The sequence below is a fragment of the Dermacentor andersoni genome, chromosome 2 (assembly GCF_023375885.2).
Source record: "Dermacentor andersoni chromosome 2, qqDerAnde1_hic_scaffold, whole genome shotgun sequence".
Classification (NCBI taxonomy): domain Eukaryota; kingdom Metazoa; phylum Arthropoda; class Arachnida; order Ixodida; family Ixodidae; genus Dermacentor; species Dermacentor andersoni.
Genome location: NC_092815.1, coordinates 88,938,240 through 88,962,191, shown reverse-complemented (window position 1 = coordinate 88,962,191; position 23,952 = coordinate 88,938,240). Strand labels below are relative to the sequence as shown.

The 23,952-nt window shown below is 47.0% G+C and overlaps 1 protein-coding gene across 1 annotated transcript in view; it reads left to right on the top strand.

Annotated features, from left to right (window-relative positions):
• LOC126541652 (uncharacterized) overlaps positions 1-19,853 on the top strand; it is a 223,802-nt gene extending 203,949 nt beyond the window's left edge. The window contains exon 5 of the mRNA XM_050188506.3: positions 854-19,853. Within this exon, the coding sequence (XP_050044463.1) occupies positions 854-1,170 (317 nt within the window). The 3' untranslated portion in view covers positions 1,171-19,853. The remainder of the gene's footprint in view (positions 1-853) is intronic.
• Positions 19,854-23,952: the final 4,099 nt, after the last annotated feature.

Genomic DNA, 23,952 nt, shown 5'->3' with positions numbered 1-23,952 from the left:
ACGAATCATGTTGAAAGTGTCGTCTTTCTGTAATAAGCGACGGCTTGTCGGTCAAACCGGCATGGTTCTTCTCACCTGCGTCCACCAAACATAAGTTATCTAGCAATTTCGGCATCATGTCTCTTGGTGGCCATCATCGAGTTGCACTGGTAGCATGCGGAGCAAGACCAATTCTCGTGTGTTCTCTTTCACATAGCTTGTAGTGTCGTAATGAAAAAGAGTTTCAGGCATCATGCATGTCTCACAACGTGGTCAATGGAAGAGCAGTCGTTGGTGGACAAGTCGGATCATTAAGTGAAGGACGGGAACTCGCGTTTTACCAGCACGGTAGACCTTTTGCGTCATGCGCAGTAAGATCCGCTTGCGAGATACCACTGACGTGCGGAAAGGCTAACATAGGCCTGACTGGGGCGCTGCATAAAGGGTATTGCGCACCAGATAAATTAAGCAAAGAGGTAAGGTCTCCCCTACCTGAGAACTGCATTGCGTTCGAGTGTGAGTGAAGGCGTTGTCGAGATAAAATCTAATATGACACAGGCGCAAGAAAATTGCTGGAAGCACGCTGTATGAAGACAAGAGAATCGAGTTGCATCAGTGATCGTCTGTTTGTCGGTTTGGGTCTGAAATGCACTTTCTTAAAGATAAAGTTTGATGTGATAAAAATAATAGAAAAGATTGTTGTTCAAAATATAAGTTGTTCAATTAACCTCGCCGGGGGATGCCTGCCTGCTGCGAACTGTGAATTAGGTCAGTCAACGTCGTCAGTGCGAAGCATTTGTCACGCCTGCGCGTTTGCCCTTCTCGCGTGTTGTACTGCGCTGATTCCTCGATGCCGCCTTCCTCTCCGTCGCAGAATCCGAGATCGCGCGTCGCCGCCACTCGGTGGCCGCAACCGCGGCGGGCGCGGACAAGCCAGCGGCGACCTCGTCCGATCGGGGCCTCGCGCATCGCACACAGGCGGCGACCAAGAACCGCGTGGCCACCGCTTCTGCCGGTGCGGACGCCCTGGCCGACGAAGCGGCGCGGGCCTCCTGGCTCCGCGAGGCCGACTCCAGCGACGACGATGACGACGACGACTTCGACCTGGGCCCGCGCACGGTGACGCCCAACTCGTCGCCCGTCATGACGACCGCCTCCTCGCTGGCCGGGGCCCGGAGGCCCGTCTCCTAAGCAGGCGGCGACGTAGATATGACCGATGTTTCGGCCGAACACGGCCGTCGTCTAGGCTGGCTCACCACGGTGGAGCCCCATTCTCAGCTTCGAGTAACAGCGCCCAACACTTGTAGAGGCGCTAGCGTGTCTGCACGCACTGGAGCTCTCTATCTTTTCGCTGCTTTCTTTTTTTTTTCCTTACCGCCGCAAGCAGAGGGTGATTTCGTGCGCCCTGCACCGCGATGATTCTGTTGAACCTTTGATTAGATTTCTTTTGCAAGGCCGGAAGACTCACGTCCTACTTGGCGCTTTAAAAAATACGCACACTTCGTCGATCAGAAGCTGTACGTCATTGCAACCTTTATTGAACGCTTGTTACAGGACACGAGAAATTGTTTCTTGTACTGCTTGCGCGTGAATCAGACTCAAATTGCTTAAGAACTCTCGCAATCGGAAGCCCGAGCTAAAACCTTCCGTCTCCTTAAAGATGGTTGGGTTGGGACCAGTTGCCATAGGGTGTACATATAGTGCATGAGTATAATTGCGGTGCCAGCGGCCGTAATCAATGTCCCTGGTAAAGCAGTGGCGTTGCCGCTTGAAACAGATCGCGGTCGTCATTTTCGCTCGAGAGCTATCTCCAACGCGGATGCCACAAGGATTGTTGTGTGGACGTTGTGATGGAACGGCGCCGGTATCTTTGAAGTAGCCGTGTTCACGAGCATCAAGAGGCCGAGCGAGTGCGCTGATTGGCGAGAACCACGTCGGCCAAGCGTTGCTGTGGGCGTGCACAAGCTGTCAAGAAACTTGGCACCTCTTCTTCCACAGTATGATCATTTCATTACGAAGCAGTTTGTGACAACAATAATTGTTTGCCTTCAGCGACGTCATCACGCAACAACCAGCGAAGAGAGGAGCAATGTGCATCACAACGCGAAGGGAAACAATAAGGCTGTGGCTGACGTGGGACTGGCAGAGGGGGAAAGATAAAAGCGGAACGGCGCACCCCTCCGAGCTCAGCTTTACACATGACCGCAAAAAAATGCTATAGCAGCGAAGGTATCAGGTCGCCTCTAACTCTGCTTACGTTTGGCGTTTTGAAACATTCCTTGGGCGAGGAAGTTTCCAGAGCGGTACTGTATTGTTCTTAAAATCGTTCGTTGTTTCTACGAAACGCATTTCGGCAAGCCTTTTAAAAACTAAGAGATTGTTTACGCGTCTAGGAGGCTGCCTGCGTGATCAGGGTGTTTCGTGTCCGAGCGCTCTCAATATTGGGCCCGCTACTATGAAATCTGCTCCACTTGCGCTGTAAGCAAACGAGCAGCAGGAAGCAGGAATAGACGGAAAGACAGGAAGGTTAGCCACGAGTAACATTTCTTGCTACGCCTATGTGTTTACATGCACAAGCTATTTTCGGCGTAAGGAGTTGAGAGGTTGTGGAACGAACGAATAATAGAATAAATAGGATGTCATGTCAAGTATACAGCAATGCTCACAACGGTAACTGCAGATAGCTAAGAGTATTGTCGTTGGAAGTGTATGGTATTGATACCGGTGATATATATTCGGCACAGCGAAGAGCTACATCGGTGATAATCACAGGGTCGCTTTCTCGCTTCTACTGCCGACCATCCGAAGCGGTCGTAAGCGGAAGCAGCGAAGCATTGGAACACCGGTGACGCCAAAACTGCATAAGAGTTTTAAAAAAGAACACAGTACGACACCAGTTTGGTAGTCAACGACCGATGGACGCAGTTTTGGAATCGGCTGTTTCTCTTCTTGTTACATGGTAGCTGGTTGCACCATAAACATCGTAGAGTGGCCATTGAGGTAGACGTTAATGTTCCCTATCCCGCCACACCTTTAGTTTTCCGTTATAGCATTGTGAATGTGCAAGTAACCCTTACGCTCGCCTATGTGGCGCTGAAAGCATTTCCACTCCCATCATCTCGTGGCGCAGCTGGTAAACTGCGAACATTCTTTCACGCCTCCGCCATGTATGGAGCGAGTCCGTGTTTTCTTGATGGCCGCATCACTTCTACAGTCGGGTACAACTTTAGAAGGCAGCGGCATTTGCCCCTCAAAGGCAGATACACACGAGCCTCCACCAACGGGTGCGCACTCTAGAATGACGTCATGAGCCAAACGGCCGGGTCGCGTCAGCGGGACTATTTCTTTAGTCGCGGAGGAAATCTGCTGTTGCGATTCGGTCATCTGGGCGGGGCCTCTCCTGTCTTCTTAAGTTGTTCCGGACTATAGAGCGTACAGGCAACGTACCTAACACAAATGCGTCTGTCTTTTTTTTTAATAAACTGTTCTCTCCGAAAACGCAGCTTGAAAAACTGCAATAGATGTTACGCCGTCGCCTATTCTCCTTTTCGGCGCAATCCAATATTACACGCATACACGCTTACGAGTGCCGTCATAAGAGACATAGCTTAAGTGACTGATTGACAAAGGCGTTGTTCTCGCCTCCTGTGGGCAGTTGTACGTATATTTGTATAGTGTTAAACCTTGTCGCATTGTTGTGCTGCACTTCTTCTCGGGCACAGTATGATGTTGTGTGATCCCGTTGTGATATCGCAGTAGTAACCGCGTTGCTGTCGTGAAATTACATAGTTGTAAACCGTAAATGTCGCCAATCACGCCACGCTTCTCTTTGTACAGTACGCGAGAGTTATTTAAGAAAAAAAAAATCCTCCGCAGAAGTTCACCCGCGCGACGTGCACGTTGCTTGGCGCTCTTACACGGTCGTGAAGCGCATGTTGTGACCTGGGAAGAAGTGGCATAGTGAGAAGTTCGGCAAGTTCGTCTGTATACTACGCAGTTTGTGTGACAATGAGCCGCGCATTTCGTTTTACTTCGAATTACTTCATATTTCGTGTAGCGCAATTGAAATAAACATCTGTTAAATACCTACTGTAAAAACGAAATCCTCAAGGTCTCCATACGGACATGTTATAGAGAAAGAAAGAAATAGAAGTTAGATGACTCCTCAGGCAACATATCGTTTTATCTGTACTCAGCTATGAAACCTTTATTTATTGTGCGGTGTTTACAATAAGCATGACAAAAACGTGCAGTGGTGAATGATCACGAAAATGTAGGCAGGAACAATTTCTATACAACTGATGAATTTATGATAATTGTTTTTTGAACAGCAAGTACTATAATATACGGGATGTCATGATACAAGCCTGCATGTTTTTCAACTTGATTTCAGTGGTGTACAAGTCAATATTGCGCACTTTTTCTGGAGCTTTCTGCTAAACGAAAGTACAAGTATTCAGCTATAGGTGTACACATGAAGAATTATTACAAGTAACACATGGTCTACTTTTAGAGAAGTTTACTTAATTTTATTGCATTTGCCGTTTAGGAGTTCTTGTATTTAATCCTTTGAAAACGCCGCGATGTCTGCGGCACCATTAATTTTTATTTTTTATTTCGTAATTAGGCCATCGCGCTGCGTAAAATGTATAAACGCACCCATGCTGGGTGGGGCCACAGATACGTTGGAAATACGTCCAATGTAGTACGTGCCGCTCCACCGGATCAGCACGGGAATAATATGGCGGCTGTAGCCCCGATGATAAAGTGCTTTCGCAAAAATGAACATAGAAGCAAAAAAAAATTTACGCAGTCATCGCTTACAGCGCAAAAAAACGTTCATGTGGCCTTCCCATATCCCTTAACGATGTCTTAATACGCCAGCAATGTGTTTTGCGTAAAAAAGGAAGTCGAGAGGCGAGAATCGTGATGTGCCCGCGGTCCTCGCAATTCTTAATCCGGCTCCGAGTCGGAGTCATCACAGTTCACAACACTGCCTCTTAAGAGCTCACCTGCACGCGTAAGATCTTTGACAAATAATAGTTTGGAGGATCTGATTCAAATTTTAGCTAAGGCAAACTGCGCTTAGAATTAATCGAACTAAGTACTCATTAGATTAGAATGCGCCCCATCCTGCTGACTGTTGTACTTGGAGCGTTGACGGGGACATTAATATTACACTATCAACATCCTGCGATTGAAGTACAACGGTTTTGATCCTTGTACATATTTCTTGCGTACCTAGTAAGTAAAGATGTACTTGTAAGTGCTCCTGAAGGTATTCACCAAAGCGTTTTGAAAAATGCGAGCTCACACGCTGTCTCCGTGGATGTCGCCCACTCTCGCGATCCTTGACAGGATCTCTTCTCGGTAAACAAGGTTCTCTCCCAAGCGCCGTAGGCATTGTCACTTGCACAAAGCCCCACACACAGCGTCATTCTTTGTCGCCTCCCTCACATGGCGCCACCCCGTCAAAGACATTCGTTCATGCACGAACGATAAGACCCACGTGCCGCTTGTTTGTTTCATCCACTAAGCCAAGTGCTTAATTCCTTCCTCTTATCCATTGTCTGTGCATTACAGTATTTCTGTCTGCGTGCATCTTTATAGAAAGAAGAGAGCCTCTGCGTTTGATGCAGAAAAGAAGAGCGAATGTAACACGAGAAAGAGTATACAGGAGGGGCAAAAAAGAAAAGAAGAAACGTGCACTCACGTGTCCCATACGAGCGTTCCTAAGCACTGCGTGTATTCTGCCCCTACAACCATGTGGCGTTTGAGTTGCGTAGCACGCACACATCGTTACGACCTCCAAATTAGGTTCGGTCACTTCAGAGCTCATATCAATAACGTGTACTTGTAAGGCTCGGTATCCCTAAAGAGTTTGAAACATATAGTGGCTCTCGCACACACAAAACCGTGCACAGATGGAGTATTATTCTGGACACTCAAATTCCGCCATGTTTCGCGTTTTAAGCCTATCACAGAGGCCGCAGCAGCGCGGTGAGCCAATCAAAGCTGACTAAATGGCGAATTCGACAATATGGCGCAGTTTGGCAATGGCCACAAAAGAGTCTATGCAGCATTTGTCTGTAAGCCACGATGCGTGGATGAAACTGGGACCACTGTGGATTAAGCGTCATCGCGACGCTAGGACTCGGTCATCGAGACAACGCTCCGTGACGGCGCCGCGCCTTCCTCTAAATTTGAAAGGTGGTTTCGAAATCGTTGTCGAAACACGGCACGCCAAGACCTCGCGTGTGTTGTCTGCCGCGTTGCCTTGCCCGCGGAGCCCTGTGTATGTATAGTGTCGCACATGCAAATACACGTGCGCCTAAATCTGCGCGGCGTCCGCCATGTTTGCTCAGTGGCTTTGGTGTGGCGCTGCTAAGCACGAGGTCGCGGGATCCAATCGCGGCCACAGCGGCTGCAGTTCGATGTGGGCAAAATGCGAAAACACCCGTGTACTTGGGTTTACGTGCACGGTAAAGAACTCCAGGCGGTCAAAATTATTCTACAGTCCCCGGCGTGCATCAATATCAGATCGTGGTTTTGGCACCTAAAACCCCACAATTGAAGAAAACAAGAAAAGCTGCCCTGGTAGACTTAAGTTGCAGCCCATTGGTTCACATTATTTCGGCGTACTGTCATCTCCAGAGAAGTACTATATCCAATTCGGCTACTGCTTCGAAATATTGAAATCGGACTGCAAAACATGTTGCGGAAACGTGGAATCCCCGTCTAATGTATTATGATATCGCGCTCAGCATTTTCAACAAAGACGCATTTTATTGTCTGTCGTGTCACTATCAGAGCGTCTGCGTGAAAACCATACACGGTTTTCACGCAGTTGAATGCATGCTCCCTGCTGAGCGAGCACCCGGAAGCTCGAGCAGCAAACGGTGAAATGCGCGTCCCGCCGGAACTGTAAACGCTGCGTTCTACGCGCCAGTATGAACGCCGCTGCTCGGACGTAATGCGTTTACGCTGCATCGGGATCGGTATGATGAGAAGCGCACTTTCCTTACATATTTATCATTCGAGCTTTAATAATGCATCGTTACCATAATGCAATGAAATCGTAGACATCTTTTATAAAAATTTAAAAAATAGGAAACTGAATCGGGTGTCAGACGGCAGTAAATTTTATTACTGTCATTTGAGAAAGAAATCAGACAGCTAGCCAAAAATTAAAAGGAGGTTTAAGGAGGAGGAGAAGGAGAAATAAAGAGAGAAGGAAGGGATGTTAACCAGAAATGCGTCTGGTTGGCTACCCTACTCTGGGAGACGGGAAAGAAGGAACATAAAGATAAGATAGAGAGAAGAAGGGAGGGGGATGAAAGCCGCGGTGAGCTCGTCCAGAAAGTGAAGAGCGGGTTATGAGCGGGGCCATAGTCAAGGGCTCCAGATTAATTTTCCCCGCCTGTGGTCCTCCGACGTGAACTAAAAAAATTCTGTTCCCATCGGAATGCGGTCGCTGCAGCCGGGAATCGTAACCACCACCTCGTGCTCACTAGCACAACTGACAACTTTCCGACGATAACGATCACATAAGAGAAGAGGAGTAGCCGGTGCCACACACAGGCACCAACCTCTCCTTAAATACGTTTAATAAAAAAGTAAATGCCCTAACCAGTGAGCCACCACGGCGAGTAAGGCAGTTTGCCACGTGTGAGAAAAATAGTCCTAGGAAAAAAAAATAGAAAGAAATGTGTTCATCTTGATAGAACGCTTTCTGCGTGTCCTTCTCAACAGCGTGCAGTGAATTGTTGCGCTGTCTGTCAACAAACGAAAGTGTTGCGGCTACTCGAAGACGTCCTCAAGCCGATCTGTTCCGAGAAACCTTTTCGCAGTCGTCCTTGCCAATGTCCTTTTCTGTTTGTTTTTTTCTATCTTCAATTCTAATGAAACTGTTTAGAGTCATCGTTACTTCCGACTTCATTACACTCCTATCAGTGCGGCGAAGCCTTTAAATCGGGCCATCGCGATCCGATTAGGAACTCTACCGGCAACAGAAGTATTGTTTCGGGACGTGTCTGAAAGTAATAGTTCGGTGACTTCGGTGAAGACGGCTCCAATGACCGCAGTGGAGAAAATGTCAGAAAGGAATTGGCTCTCAAGTGTCCGTGTGGACAAACAACTTCTCAGAGTGAGCAGAGTACTCGGCGGCAGGTCGGTCGGTGTTTATAGTTGTGTTCTGCGAATTTTTCTTTCACTCTAAAAAGTCGTCTATTCGTTTTTATTTCGTCTTCTTTTCTGAGTTACGTCCTTCATTCTACACGTGATCGCTGTTTGCGTCGAGTTCGTTTATTAGGACATGTATTCATTAGGATTCAGTTAAATTCGCTAAGATATTATTTTACTGACTTTCTCCAGCATTTACTAGAATATTTCTATGCTAAAGGCAGCAGATAAATGAAATCAAACCAACTTTTTTTTCTCTCTCCCTGAAAATATAGTATAAAAGAGCACTCGCTGCAGTTACGTTTGTTTACAGTGGCCATTTTGCTGGAAAGACAGATAAGACGGCAAGGTCAGCTTGCGGTTACTGTACTTCTACCCTACTGAACACACAGAAGCACACAGAAACCAAACAAAATTAGAGAAGATTGAGGCTTAGAGGAACCTTAAAAGCGGTGCGGCGGTTCTTCCGGTAACACTTCTGACAAGTGGGCATGTCATCATGTGCGTGCGTGCGTGCGTGCGTGTGTGCGTGTGTGCGTGTGTGCGTGCGTGCGTGCGTGCGTGTGCGTGTGCGTGCGTGCGTGCGTGTGTGTGTGTGTGTGTGTGTGTGTGCGTGCGTGCGTGCGTGCGTGCGTGCGTGTGTGTGTGTGTGTGTGTGCGTGCGTGCGTGCGTGTGTGTGTGTGTGTGTGTGTGTGTGTGTGCGTGTGTGTGTGTGTGTGCGTGTGCGTGTGTGTGTGTGTGTGCGTGCGTGCGTGTGTGTGTGTGTGTGTGTGTGTGTGTGTGTGTGTGTGTGTGTGTGTGTGTGTGTGTGTGTGTGTGTGTGTGTGTGTGTGTGTGTGTGTGCGTCCTGAGCGAGCGATGCCTGCTACGCCTTCTCACTTAAAATGTCTATAATGCGACAATAACGTGCCTATAAAGTTCGAAACGCGCTAAAGCGAAGTTCATAGTCTTTCTTTCCGCGGAGAAGCTTTTATATTCGGTACAATTCAGGCGGAGAACAAAGGTCAACTCCGATAGATTCCCGCGGACACCACTCCCCGAGGCAAGGGTAACTTCGATCACGTCGAATAATGTCCTAGTGAATAACGTCCTAATGTGCCCATTGATAAACGTGTTTGATAACTGCTCGCACCTTCGTGTGTTCCAGAGTTTGGCAATCTTTCGCCGCCTTTGTTGCGTCAGTTTCTGTCTTGTTTCGAAACTTAAGATGGCTGCTACTAGTGACCCCATTCACAAGCAAACACAAACACAGTCGCAATAGTAAAAGAAAGTTATAAATAGCTAAGAACGGCCATTCAACGAAAGCCGAAAGTCCTAGGCGCCTGGGCCGTTCATGTAGCGTAGAGCGTCCCTGGTGGTGGTGGCGGTGTCTTCTGACCCCATGGATCTGAGCAAGTTGGCTCTCGTTTTTTTAATGCGATGAAACGTCGCTCTAGCTCGCGAAACAACGGCGCAAGCGCGAAGTCACACAATACACACTACAACAGCTGCACGTTGCCCCCGCTATGAGGTCAATCGCGACTACACATAAATCAGAAGGATTTTCGTCAGCTGCCGAGCTAGAAGAACGGAAACGACGCCGAGCCAAAGCTGCGCTACCCAACAAGGAGAAGCTAAGCAACGGCGCCTGCAACAGATGCGAGACGCTACGTGCACTAGAGTCGCACGGAATCGCACCGCCGCACACCAACGTGCTGAAGCAGAACGCCGTTGATACGCTGCCAAACATGATTCAAACAAGCCACCATGTCTGACGCACTGACGACTATCGTGATACCCTATACTGCAACACAGGGCCGTTAGGAAACTGCAGTACACGTCATGGTGCGCGTTGGAAATCTGTGTCGCTCCACATTTCTTGAATGCACCGACAGTGACCCTAGAATTGGTTCTACCGGATTTCTTTTTCTTAAGTAATTATGACCGAGTGCACGCATAATGATACGCGCACACAAATTTCACCAAATGGTGTGCCGGCGTCCGTCTTAAAGGGCAATTCCGGCGATATTTCGATGTCCACTCATCTTAATAAAATTTTGAATATATGTTCTCTTTTGCACTCTGGTTATCTGTGCCAAACTATATGGTTGCAAGTCATTTACTTTTCCTGAAAATTAATTTTAAAAATTGATTGCGTTCCCGACTCATGACTTTATATTGGCCAACCTGTGTTTGTGACGTCAGAGACTACTGCGCCACTGCCGCTGAAACCCTCGCCTAAATCGGCGCTGTCTAATTCGGAAACTCTGTAAAAGCTCCCTGTGGCATCAGGAGACACCATTGGCTTGGCTTCTACGGCGTTAGCACCAAGTGTACTGTGTGTTCAGCACGCGCTCAGCGTGCTTACATTATGGTAGTGCAGGATCTGACGTCATCGGCTCATCGTGCCGTCGCATGAATCAGCTAGCCGTTTCGGTTTCGGCATCTCGTTTATTGGTTATTTAAAATTATTGACGAATTTCTAAGTAAATTGAATCACCCTCCCGGTTACAGGACTGTAAATGCCATTTGAAAATGGCAATACCCTAATATGGTTAAAAAAAACGCCGGAGTTGCCCTTTAACGCTTCCGGCGTGCATGAGTACGCCCGCGTAGGCAGTTGTAACTGTCCTAGCAATCTAGTTTGGCAATGTCACCACGAGATTTATTCAGTGAGGCAACGCAAACTTCGCTTGATGAGGACGTATTTAGAGAAGATTCGACTCAAGCACATGACAGCGCACCCTCGCTGGTTCATTTGATATCGTTTTCACTGTTTAAGTCTTTCAGAAACACCTGGCGGAATTAAAGCGGCAGCGATAACGCGTTTTTACTGCCGTTCTCCTAACATATTGTCAGCGATCCCCGTAACTAATGCATTTCACGCATCCATTTTCGGTCTGGCGAACGAATTTTCAAGCACGTATGTCATATATTTTGGCTGACGCCGGATTTTCATAGTCGCATATGTCCATATCGGGAGGCACGTCACCCTTAACGACAGGTCTCTCGCAAGACTTTGTACAGCGAAAGCAGGCAGACTGTGTAAAAATAAAACTCGACAGAGCGGTTCCTATGCCTTAATGGCAACACACGAGGGGAAAGTTTCTTAGCTGCGTTCGAAAAAATGCTAATGCCTGAGTCTTCAGCGAGCGAACATATTCGGCCCTCAATTTTCTTCCCATCACGTCGCCTTGTTCTTCAGAGCAGCGTAAGCTGGTTCGCCTGGAAGCTTGCGCCCATAACCAGCTTATGCGTGGGGACCGAAACGAACTTAGCCCCGGCGCTCTGGGCCCTTCAGACTCGCCACGTTAGGCATTTTCATCGCTGTTCCCGTCAAGGCTTGTGAGCACATGTAGCCATCCTATTCTTTGTCTCGTATCCGCTTTCGTATTCTCTACAAGCTTAAAAAATTTGAAGCACTCTGCTGGAAAACAGCGATTCTCGTTGCTACGCAGCTGTTGTCGAACCAATGTGCTGCGACGCGCTGAAACGTGCAATAGTGGAGGAAAGAGGTACGCGTAAACAGAGACGCGATAGACATGCGGTGTGCGGAGACAGACCAGTAATGTTCACGTCGAAGCGTGCACCACGATGTAAGAAGTAAAAATCAAGTTACACGTTACCACGCCTAATTTGGTGACACACGCATCACTCGAGAACTCAAGCAAGAAAACTTCGAAGTATGAAGCGCTTACTTTCCACCAGGCAAGAGAGCGACTGCAAGAGAGCGACTGTACCAGCTACAGCATAACACATCTTATATCACATGAACAGACTCATAATATCGCTGTGTCTTGACAACTTGGTCACGAAGCACTCGACGACAGCGAGCAACAATCGAAGACAAGAAAATCACAAAATTCCTGCCTGCCCCTGCAGTGTCGCGTGCAGCTAATGTTCAAGCACGTTCTACTTATAGAGGAAAAGAAAGAACGAAGGCACCATGATTACAAAAAGCAGTAATAACCGTACATGGGGTGCACAACCTTCCAGTATTTTTAAAACAGCAAGTCTAGTGCGAGCTGTAAAAGGCACAAAAAAGGATTCAACAATCAGTGCGCCTCTATTTTACACCTAGTCTAACAACGCTACATGAAATACGTTGATAGCGGTCGGTCGTTGATGCGTGCCCCAGGAAATGTCCGTGTCCAGCGCGTATGCAGGAGAGGCGGAAAGTATGGACCCACACAGCTCCCAAAAGACTTCCGGTTAAGTCCTCTAGAACAACAAAGCTGCAATTTTCAATAAATGTATACAACCCTGCAGCTGGCACCAGTTCTTTTGTAGAGTTAGAATGTTTGACTAATGACTTTTACTGAGTACAACAAGAAAGCGACATACATGCGTTCGCCGCATGGGGCACATTCCTTATATCTGAACACATCAAGAGTATTTAATTTTTCGTGGCGAACTTGGCTCCCAAAAATGCATGACCAGAAGTTTTCCGAGGTTACGAACACATTGCTGCCACAGCGCGGTTTATAGAGTTCATATGCTCCACAACTGGCACTGCCCAATTTAGGCTGTCCACGCAACACCACGTGAGGTGCGCGTGTACTGTTCCGGGTGACTGTGACCTCCATACGGACTGCATTCTTAAAATGGTTACCGATTGCTTGACCACAAGTTGCCACGCGTGACGCAACGAGTTCACAGTTGTATTCCCGGTACTTCAATATACCGGTAATTGATCAGAGCTCTCGCGAACTCACCGATGCTATCACGCTTCAGTAGTACCACATGCGGTTTACAACAGGGCCTAAAGAAGCACCCGTAACACACGTGGACGCCTGAAAACATACGAGAAAAACGGTACAGTCTCCGCCAGTAAAGGAAACGAAGTTCTGTGTACTCGAACGCTTGTCCAATCGATGCGCTATTGCTACCGCTGGGAACGACGTCTCGATCCCATTTCGATCGAAAACATGCACAGTCGTGCGGAGTATGCGCAGTTCAACATTTTCATAACTTGGACTTCCTTGATCGAATAGTGATTAGCGATCGGAGATGTCACAGCGAATATACGTCGCGTCCCTGCCAGTTTGCTCCCACCGCTCGCTATGGGTTCCGACGCTGCTGCCCGTGTGGAAATAACGACCCTGGATCTTCTAAATGTAGCGAAAGGCTTTGACCTTGTTGCTGGGCTACCCGATTGAAAGATATATCTTCAGCGCTTCTCCTGGGTTCGGGCCAGAAGCAGCTGGTATAGACGACACTCGCCTCGTGCGCATCGTTTTCCGTTCAGAACCGGCGTGCACGGTTGCACCCCGACGTCTCCTTTGAAATGATATGATTTTGATATGACAATAACGTTTTTAGTAGTTGCTGGATGCCTCACCGTTTCTTCACACAAAGGGCACGAGGAAGGAGCTGGCGGCTTTATAAGAGACGCCGAACTACCGGTTTAGCGTTGGCGCTAATAAATTGTTTTTTTTTCTCCATTGGCACAAACCACGAGGCGCTAGCGGCAGTTGTCGCTACTTTAGATACGTTTAGAAGATCCAGGGGCTTTATTTGGAACGCTTCAGCGCAAGCTGCCTATAGGTCAATTGATCGCAGTGTGTTCTGTCATTTACATTTCGATAAGTTCTCCACATCCGAGAGTGGCAAGCTAAGCTTGAGGCATCACTTCGTTTGAAAGCTACAGCTGTCTACCTCATCTCCTTAAGGTCGAGCAGTGAGAGCTGCCCGGAACTCCCGCTATCTGTTTTTTCGTAAAATATTGAGTCACGTGCTCTAATTTGGTTCTTCCGGCAGCCGCCACCGGTCATGTGTTTTATGTTTTGTTCTGTCTTTTACCGACATATGCACACCTATCTTTCGTTTCTTTAATGTCTAGTATAGGCTAAGGCGACGCTGTAAATGCGCTCCTATTCACGAGAAGGGACGTTTATATTCGTACGAAAAGAAATCGCGCTATTGAGCTCGAGGGAAGAAAAAAAGACACGCAAAAAACGTATCGCTCATCTCCGCCGGCAGGGCCCACTCTTCGTAATCGCCGCTCCAGAGAAGAAATCGCTTTCGGTAGTGAAGGCGGAACAAACGCAGTGCTTTGGAAAGAGCCCCATCAAAACGCTTTTGGGACGCGGTGGGGTGTTTTGTCAGTTTATTGGCACAGTTATTCTCTTCTCGGGCAGTAGTTTGCTTCTCCGGCACTCTTTCTGCACGGATGGCGAAACGATGTTGCAACTCGCCCTTTCGCGTTTGAACGAGGCACCAAACGTAAGCGTTCGTGAGCAGCAAACGTAAACATTAGGGATGAGCCATGGAAAATGAGACTTGTTGAGAGGCCGCCGTGGGAAGGCGCTCGCTTGGTTTTCTGTACCCGCGAGAGCGCATAGCGATCACTGGCACCCAGCAGCGTTTTTCCTATCTCGACCCAGGCGATCGTCGCTTGCATAATTGCTTCATTGAACAGGACGCCGCGCGTGTATTCTTTGGCGTGTTATTTTCATTTTGTTTCGCTGTCTTTCTCTCTCGAGATCTCGTGAGGTACAAGCGCTTGCGTACCGAATCATCCCAGCACACCGGCGAGGTATGCGGCTGCCCGAGCGAGATATTTCTTTCTCTCTTCCCCTTCACAAAAGAGCGATGCATGGGCTGTTGTTCTAGCGACACTGAAATCGTTGTTGTGGCTGTTCCGTAGAGTTAGCGTGCATCGCGTAGCACCGCACCTCTTTTGAAGCTTCTCGCTCTCTTATCATTGTTATTTTATTTTTGCGGAAGGTGTTGTACAGTGTTCGAAGGAGGAGACGTTACATTGTTTCAAGTGGCCCGACCGTCGGTGTCGAGGTCGGCAGGGCTTTAGGGTGGCGCAACTGCCTACGCAGTGTGTGGAGTAAGGGGTTTGACAAAGAGGAAGCGTTTGTCACATGCTGTTTAGTGGTTTCACGCGCATATTTTTCCGCCTGTTGTTGCGCTTAAGCGCGTGAGCTGTATAATACAATTGCGACGTTGTGCTGTACGCAGTGTCTATTGCACGTTCGTATATAGCGTGTGTGTCTGTGCGCGCGTGTGTTTGTGTACGTTGAAGTGTTGTGAAGTGATGTGTCTCTTTTCTCTGCCTCGTCTGGCTTTAAATCAAATTGCTTTATTCTGTATAAAGTTAACGTACAGTGTGACCAGTGATCGTGCAAAGCTTGTGAATGACCCCCGCCTCATTCTATAGCATATAGTGAAGTTTAAGGACGGTTGAAAAGGACAATGCAGCTTTATTTTGCTAAAAAGCGCTCGTACTGTGAGTGACAGTATTGCTAGCTGATGCGCGTGTTGTTAGCCGCTGTGATTATAATTAAGAACAGTGGGATAACTATATAAGCAATATTTAAAAGGAAAACACTATCCTATTTAATTATTTTCTTATCTATTTACATCGGAAGTATCCACACCCGCGTGTTCGACGTGTATGCGCTGCAAAAACGCGGATGATATTAGTTGCACAGTTATTCCTATCTTTTGATACACCAAATCACAAATTTACTGTAACACTTGAGGCACTCAACAAGGGAATGGTGATACCTTAAGCAGAATTTAAAGATAAAGATGACAACTGACCTGACACAGAGATGCGCTGCATGTCGAAAGCTATATTAGCTTATAGCTCCCATGTGATTTTTCTTCTGTTTATCTCAGTTCCTATGTTTAACATTCGTCTGTCAAGTTACAGTTATCAGTTGTCTCGGCTATACAAATACACTTAAAAACAGCAAAAGCTTTCTTACTTTGTCGTGATAATTGGTGACCGCACGCAGAAGTGTCGTCGGTATACATCTGATCTCACTTCGCATCAAAAGTTTATCCATCCATCAAGGCCCCAGCTGTTATTATTGCCTTTTTTTTTATTGAAGTGAATATTAGGAGAGGTTGGCGCCTTTATGGTGGCACCGGCTACTCCTTGTCACTTGGCAAAGGAAGCAAATTTGCGTAAAAAGGGGAGAATAGCGACACGAAATATGGCACTCAGTAGAACACTGGATGAATAAAAAATATACAGTCCAAAGTCCAAAGTCCATCAGTCGCAAAGTTCTGTACATTAGTTCAGACCACGTACGCATATATAAAGTCAGATATTTTGTGCAGCCAAAACACACAACTTATTGCTACCTTACACTGACTCTATTTATATCTCAGTGTGGCGGCTGAAGTTACGCCTTCGAGGGTCCGTTTTACCCATGGACGTTCTCGTAAATATCTGTCACTTTGGGTCTGCCTTTGCATATCTCGCGACGTAAATGTCATGAAAAGAGACTGAGGGAAAACACGGGGAAGTCGGGAGATGGAAATTCAAGACGATGAGCGAAACGAGAAGAAGGTTAAAGCAGGAGACAACGTTTCGACAAGTCCACTTGACGAAACGCTTGCTCCCACTTTTACCTTGTTCTCATTTTGCTCATCGTCATGAGAAGAGACTGGCAACATTGTTTTATTTTTTTAAACAACGAGAAACATTCAAAAGATTTGACTAGCTCACTACCAACTAAAAGACTATGACATTTAAAGGCATTACATCAGCGCACGCAAAAAACTTCGTAGACGCCTCCTTCCTGGACTGAACAGGCTGGTTTGTTCGAAATGGCAGCGTGACTGCAGCTCCAGGAAGAAGGAAAGTAACAGCAACAGCCAGTCCCTTCAGTCAATTTAACATTGCCAAAGTATTCGCATAGGACAAAGAGAGAGTACATAAACAAGCAAACAAGCGTACAAGGACGAAGGGATGCATCATTTAGGCATTACATTTCTTACTCTGTCTTTATGTTTTATTTTTTCCTCCGTCTTAGAAGGCTTGATCGATGTTTCGTTCAATTCGGAGGTATGGGTAAGCTCAGAATACCTCAAAAGATTGCTTGCTTAGAGCATAATTTGATGTAAGTAGCCTTCGAGAACAAGGACAAAGTGAGATTATTTTAGCAAAATGTTATCACAGTGAAAAAGAATTTTCGCCCTTATAAGTGTTGTAGAATTCTAAACTTTAAAGCTGTAATTTGTTTTTTCTTTACGCGACATCGAACTCAAACAAGGCTTGCAATGAAAAAAAAAAAGAAAGAAAGCCGCAGTAGACGATTGTGTGTAATTCTGACCACCGGGTGCGCTGCGATACGTCTGTCAAGAGGGTTTTACAGTGAGATGTACGAAAGTTTATTTCATGCAGCTTTCGTGTCGTTTGCCTTCCTTCTTTATTTGCTTACTCTGCCACAAAAAGTCCTAAAAAAAATAAAAGGAAACTTCATTTGTCCCTATGCCATGAGAGAACCCTTAGGGGAACCAATTTCTTTTACTATATACCATAGCCGATACCGCCTGCCGTCGACAGCGCATGCGCAAGGGTTGCCCTGCGTGCACAGTTGGGAAGAGGTGGTATACGTAGCTGTTACGGTAGAACGGTAACGGCTATGCTAAAGTACTTTGTGGACGCGCGGACGCTGCATGTGTCCGTGTGTCCGTTTGTCCTTACTTCTCGTGCGCGACCTGCGCCGAATCATGCATCCCGAACACGCCCAAACCGCGCAGAACTTGCTACTATCAGCGCGCAAAAAGCGATGCGTCGACAATTTTTTTAAAAAGCAAGCAAATAAAACAATGAAGCTAATAGACTCAACAACCGCTCTGGTGTTGCGTCTACTTGTCTACTTTCTTCTTTTAGCACACGCCTCTTCTTGTGGGCTGCTGCTAGCAAGAACTTCATCACCCAACCTAACTAGCTTAGCGGCTCGCGTTGAAACGTATTTACCGAGGCTATGGGATGAGACTTAGTACGAAGGGGCAGTTAGGACAAACGCTTGAACTCCAGCCTGCGTCCTTTCTGTTTCTTCCAAGTCCAACGCTCAGTTCTGGTAAATACGTTTCACACTTACCAAAGTCAAGTACCATTGCCTTCCACTTTTACCTAAAGCAAGTTACGCCGTTAAAGATAGCGCAGCGAAGAAGACGGCGTTTTTTTTTTTTTTTAACTTATCCGACCTTGTTTTAGACTTTCATTATGCAGGGGCACAGAAAAAAGCTGCTTCTCCATCTCCATCCCCTAGTTTCCTAGCGCTATAGCGACTCGATCAAGCAAGCATCGCACTTGCCATCTCCCCTTTCCAACATAAAAAAATGAAATAATATAACAACAGATTATCCGTGCACGTCATTCCAATTTAAGATAATAACAATAATATTAGTGAATAGAAAGACCTATTTGTGCATGACGACAGTGAAAATCGGAGAACACGCACAAACGGCATTAACTGCGGCAACTTTACAAAGATAAATATCGCATTGCCTAAATTAAAATAAATTCTGAGATTTTGCGTGTCAAAATCATGACATTATTTTGAGGCACGCCGTAGTGGGGGACTTCGCATTAATTTTGACCAAATAGAGTACTTTTACGTGCACCCAATGCACGGTACATGGGCGTTCTTACATTCCCGCCCCCCCCCCCCCCCCCCTTCCCCGTCGGAATGCGTCCGCCGCAGCGGTCCGAATTTGATCCCGCGACCTCGTACCTAGAAGTATCGCATTCATTCTCCTCTCGGCTAACTTTGTTAACACAGCTCAGCACTCAGGCACTTCCGCGAGAGGTGTTTACGTGAACAATCAGGTGTACAGAGCAGCCCACTGTTTACTCAAACACTGCGGATTCCATTTACTGGTCTTCTAGTGGCAAGTGCCGTCTAAAGCTGTGTGAATTGCATCGCACAGGTGTGTAGAAAAGTGCCAGCGCCACCAATCGCAAGTCATCTGCTGCAAATTTGGGCAATTGTACGCTCGCCAGAGGGGAAAATTCGCAAGTGCCCTACACTCAGTGTTCCCTTTAGCAGTGAACAGCAGTGTACACTGTTCCATAAGTCCTCAATGACGCTATGAGACAACTAATGAACGGCAAAGGGAACGTTTGTACTGTGCACGTCCCACTTAACAGTTCGTTACACTTGCGCATGCGCGTTCACCAAACTCGAATGACAAAAGTGTAACGACAGACAAATCCTTAACATGAGACAGGTTTCTCCCGATGACGTCGCAACCAAGTAGCGACGACGTCGGTAACGTCACACGTTCTGCGGATGTCCCGCTCGAAGACGTGGGTGTGTGTCGCACGACACTTGTTGAAATGGAGTGTATATGACGGAACCCCGTCGCCTTGGGAAGGAACGTGACGAAAGACGAAAACAAACGCCGACCACAAGAGATTTAGTAATGTTAACGTATGTCAGCTCTCACGTCCAAAATGAAAGTAGAAGCGAGAAAACAGCCGCTTAAGTACATCGTATAACGTAAAACTTAGCAACGTACTCAAGCAACTGTTCAAGCGAAACGTCATCATTGCTAAATCCTTTGTGAACGGCGTTTGTCTTCACCTTTTCTCACGACATTTGTTAGTTCAAATTTATCATGACGACTGGATGTCATGTACAGAAGTATTTCTTTCTCTCTCTCTCTCTCTGTCTCTCTGTATGAAAAAGAAAATGCTGGACTTGTTGGCCAACCGCCTCGGCGGCTCGTACTATACACGTGGTCTTGTCGGGGTATAATTTTTATGCTCGCTCATTCGAAATCGTTAGCGGCATCTATTGTTCATCTGCAAGAAGACCCTGAAGCGAGCGAGTTGTCGATGCTGTCTGTACATACACCTTGACGTTTAACAGTGTTGACCAAATCCAGTGTATTGTTGTTCGTGACGGAAGGAAACGAATTATTTAGCGTAATAAAACGATGTTCGTAAAATTGATCTTGCTTCGATTCGCATCATTATTTTGCTTTCTTGTTTCTCTTCCTGTACGCTATTGTCTGCTATACAAAACAAAGGGTTCACAGCAGTGGCGTAGGCAGAATAACTTTTTTCCTATGTACGGGGTTCTGGGCAGGCCGCATACTATACTCGCGGACAACTCTCTGTTGCTATGAAGGGAAAGCTACGGAGGCAAAGCGCGCACAAGTGAGAGCGCTTCTGAAAGGAGTCCCACGTTTTCATCCACGATCGTTTAAGCTGGGGAAGAAAAAACATAAACGCCTTATTAGATACAGTTAAATAAGACAAAACACACCACTGAATGTAAAAGATCACTTATTTTGCGGCTTTTCCTTCCCGCGTCCAGGCAAACGCGAAACCATCGCACGCGGAAGCTGTGTCGATTCAGCGTCTTTTCAGAGGAACCAAAAGCACTGTCGAACGCTGGCGGACCACTTGGCGCGATAACACATGTGCAGAAGCTCCGTCGCCGTAGCTTTGCTTTCATAGCCACAGAAAGCTGTCCGCGAGTATAACACGGACAATTCGAGGGGAGAGGGGGAGGGGGGGGGGCACGTGCCCGGTGTGCCCCCTGTGACTACTCTACTGGTTAACAGAAAGGTAGAAACTTCAAGTGGTAACAGCGGGCAAACAAGGAGTATCTCTGGCTAGAGCCAACGATTTAACAAGGGGCATTGTCTTCGTCATGCACTGATGAAAACAGTACCTGACAAAGATAGGTCCCCTTATCGACAACGCCGACTCTCAGCCAGCCTCCTGTGTCCATCTACGATTGTGCACTGGGTTGCATGCGCGCGAGAGTTTCATCTCCAATACGTATTAGGTGGCACGGCATCGCTGACCTTTCTTATTTCTCGAAGGGTACCGATCTATCGAGTCGACGCAATTCTAATGCGTTCGCATGCCCGCTTAAAAGCCATCAGGTTGGCACTGAGGCCCCGCAAATGGGCATTGACAAAACACTGGATGTTTATGGGACGGAGCATGATACATACACGGATTCCCACGAAATCTTAGCCGGACATTTCGTACAATACAGCCTACAGCCTGCAACATCGTCATCCTCCTCCCTTTCCTCATTTCGTACAAGATCGTCTTTTTGAAGAGAAATGTCGTTAGTCAATTATGTAGCCGAAAAATTGCTCACGCGGGTAGGATAATTTTATCAATTAAGCGTTGAGGTTCTTCACGGCAAATGAGCTGATTCTCTTTGGAAAAGGATAATAAAGTTCGCTGCATATTAAATTTGTTTCAAAGCATGTATATTCCCGGAAACACACCGTTAACGCTTAAGAAACTGCTTTCATTTCACGTTGCAAGAGAAAATTCTCCAGGTTTATCCCGTGCGCCAGAACGCGATTTCTACGCAGCATTCCTAGCCGCAGCAGTCACAAATGCTCGTAAGGCCAACCATTCATTGTAGGTGTGTTCTACACACCTACAACGGCGTTCGTGTTGTCCACTTCTCTTCTCTTGTGTCCTGTCTGCACGCCTCACCTTTTTGCATAATGAATCCTTACCAACTAGCTCAGCTTTCTGTCGTTCTAAGTGTGTCTAAACTTGCTTGCTTCAAAGCTTTCAACAGCACTCCAGCTTTCATTTTGATACCCGGAACTGTCAATTGTACTTGCGGACGGTGCAGACACCACAATGGGACTGACAATCGTGTAGCAGGCGTGAATTGTGTTGACAAGTAGAACTGATGTCTTACAATACTTTTGGCAAATGTTGAATGTGCACCCTCTTTGCTGGCAACCAAGCAAAGTGGTGTGAGTGAATTCGAGTCAGGTGTTGGATGTGCGCTCTCAGGACATCTGTAACAATGTAGACTGTCATAGGAAAATATCTGGCAATCGCCACTGTTGCAATCGATTATGTATTTTTTGGGAAACCAAGACAAGTTCTGAGCGCTTGTCTTGCACACTCTGAAGTCCGCGAATATTTGTAGTGGAAGTATTTCCTAGTACAGGTAAGCTGCACCGCAGTAAACCCAGAAATAGTGCTTTATATAGTTGGAACATTGATGACACTGTAGTGCCCCAGGACTTCTCGCCGGGAAACGCGAGAAGGTCCACAATGGCGGCCAAACGCTTTGTCAAGTACAAGACGTGAGGGCTGCAAGACAAGTCGCTATCACTGATGACGCCAATAACTCGGTGCGTTCGTCTGTATGAGACATTTTAGCCATTATTCCGCAAAGCATACAGGGTCATCACTTTGCGAGTGAAAGCAACGAGTGCACACTTCTCAGGAGAAAGTTCCAGGCTTTGCCTTCTTAGATATCCTGACACTGCCATGGAAGAATGCTTAAGTCGTGCGCGGACTTGTACACGTGTCACTCCTGTATCCCAAATGCAAATATTAGGCACATATACCGGGAGGTGTTCGGGCTTGCGGCAACGAATCGGCGAGACCAACAATCACTAAGTTGAACAGGGTAGGGCTAAGTACGCCGCCTTGCTATACACCACGACTGGTATAACTTCAAAATAAAGACAGATCTTTCATTCAAATAGCTGCCAATCCAGCGATAGACGTGTCCACCAATCCCTACAGCTTCTAGGGCGTCCCAAATTGCATGATGAGTTAAACTGTCGTATGCACCTTTAACATCAAAGAATAAGGCCGCAGTGATTCGTTGCTAGTGTTTCTGATGCTGTACATACGTTACAGGGTCAATAACGCTATCTATTGACGAGCGTCCGCGTCAAAAGCCAGCCATTATATCTGTATAGACGTCGTAGAATTCCAAGTACCATTCTAACCGTGTAAGGATCATTCTCTCATCTACGTTGCCGATGCAGTTGGCCAGTTCTATTGGACGGTAAGATGATTCCGATGGAGATTTGCCGAGCTTGAGGATTCCGGCAACATGTCTATACACATTCAGTAGAACTCAACAGCTCTACTGCTGCACTCATCATCCCGGCAAAATTTGAAGAAATCAAGTTAACAACTTCATGTGTTACCACCTCGACGGGTGCAGAGCTTGTGGCACTCCGCGCTGCACTTGATTTCATTAATCAGGAACCACCGCAACAAAGAACAGTTTTAGTGATTCCAAGGCAGCCCTTCAGTGCATACAAATCCCAATGCGCCACGGACCCAATGAGCAAATAGCCTCAGAAATTCGATAGATATATCATCGCAGCCATAACAGGGGATACAGCATAATCTTTCAACGGCTTCCAGGACACTGCAACATCAGCGGGAATGACCACGCTGACAAAGCCGCCCGATCTACACATGAAAGTGGTCAACAAGTCTTGACTCCGCTTTCGGGAACAGAGGCTGCAGCTGGCCTGCGATTGATGTGCCGTGAATGTACTTTTCCCCTCTGGGACTCGAATGGTTCCAACATGTGACGTTTGCCTTTGTTGTCTCCGGATATATAGGTGAATCCACCGCCTGGGTTACGCCGACGGTAACAGACCATGCTGTACCGTCTGTTGCTAGGCGTAGCACTTAGCAACTCTTATACCTTCCTTATTGGAATGACCAACAGCCCAACGTGCGATATATGTTACTGTGAAGAGACACTCACACACATTGCCTGTGTCTGCCTGCGCTATAGTAGCGAGGGACAAGTGATGTGCAGAGTGATGGACCAATTGTACAATCGTCCGCTAACATAACTGAAAGCTCTAGGCCAGTTCTCCTAAATAACATCCGCGTAGGCCTTATTCACTCTGCTAAGATTCCTGCGGTCTACGGGGCTTCACAATATATACTTTAAGAACGCCGCCTTCTACCGCTCTATAGTGTACGCGGTTTGTTTGTAATCGCCTATCTTTCTCTCCCTCCCCCTTACGCTCTCTTTCTCTTTTTATCGCCCTACTCCTACCCCCCTTCCAAAGTAGTCAACCGGAACTACCTCTGGTTAACCTCCCTGCCTTTCTTTGCATCATTTATCTCTCTAGCCAACACTTGGCTACAACTGCCATATAGCCTTTGCCGAGGCGAAACAACCTTGCTGTGCCGCTTGTGGCAGGGTGGTGCTGGTGATAAACTTTAATAGTGGCGTTCACGAACGCCTACTATTATTGTATATGAATGGCCGAGAGCCCGATGTGCGTCT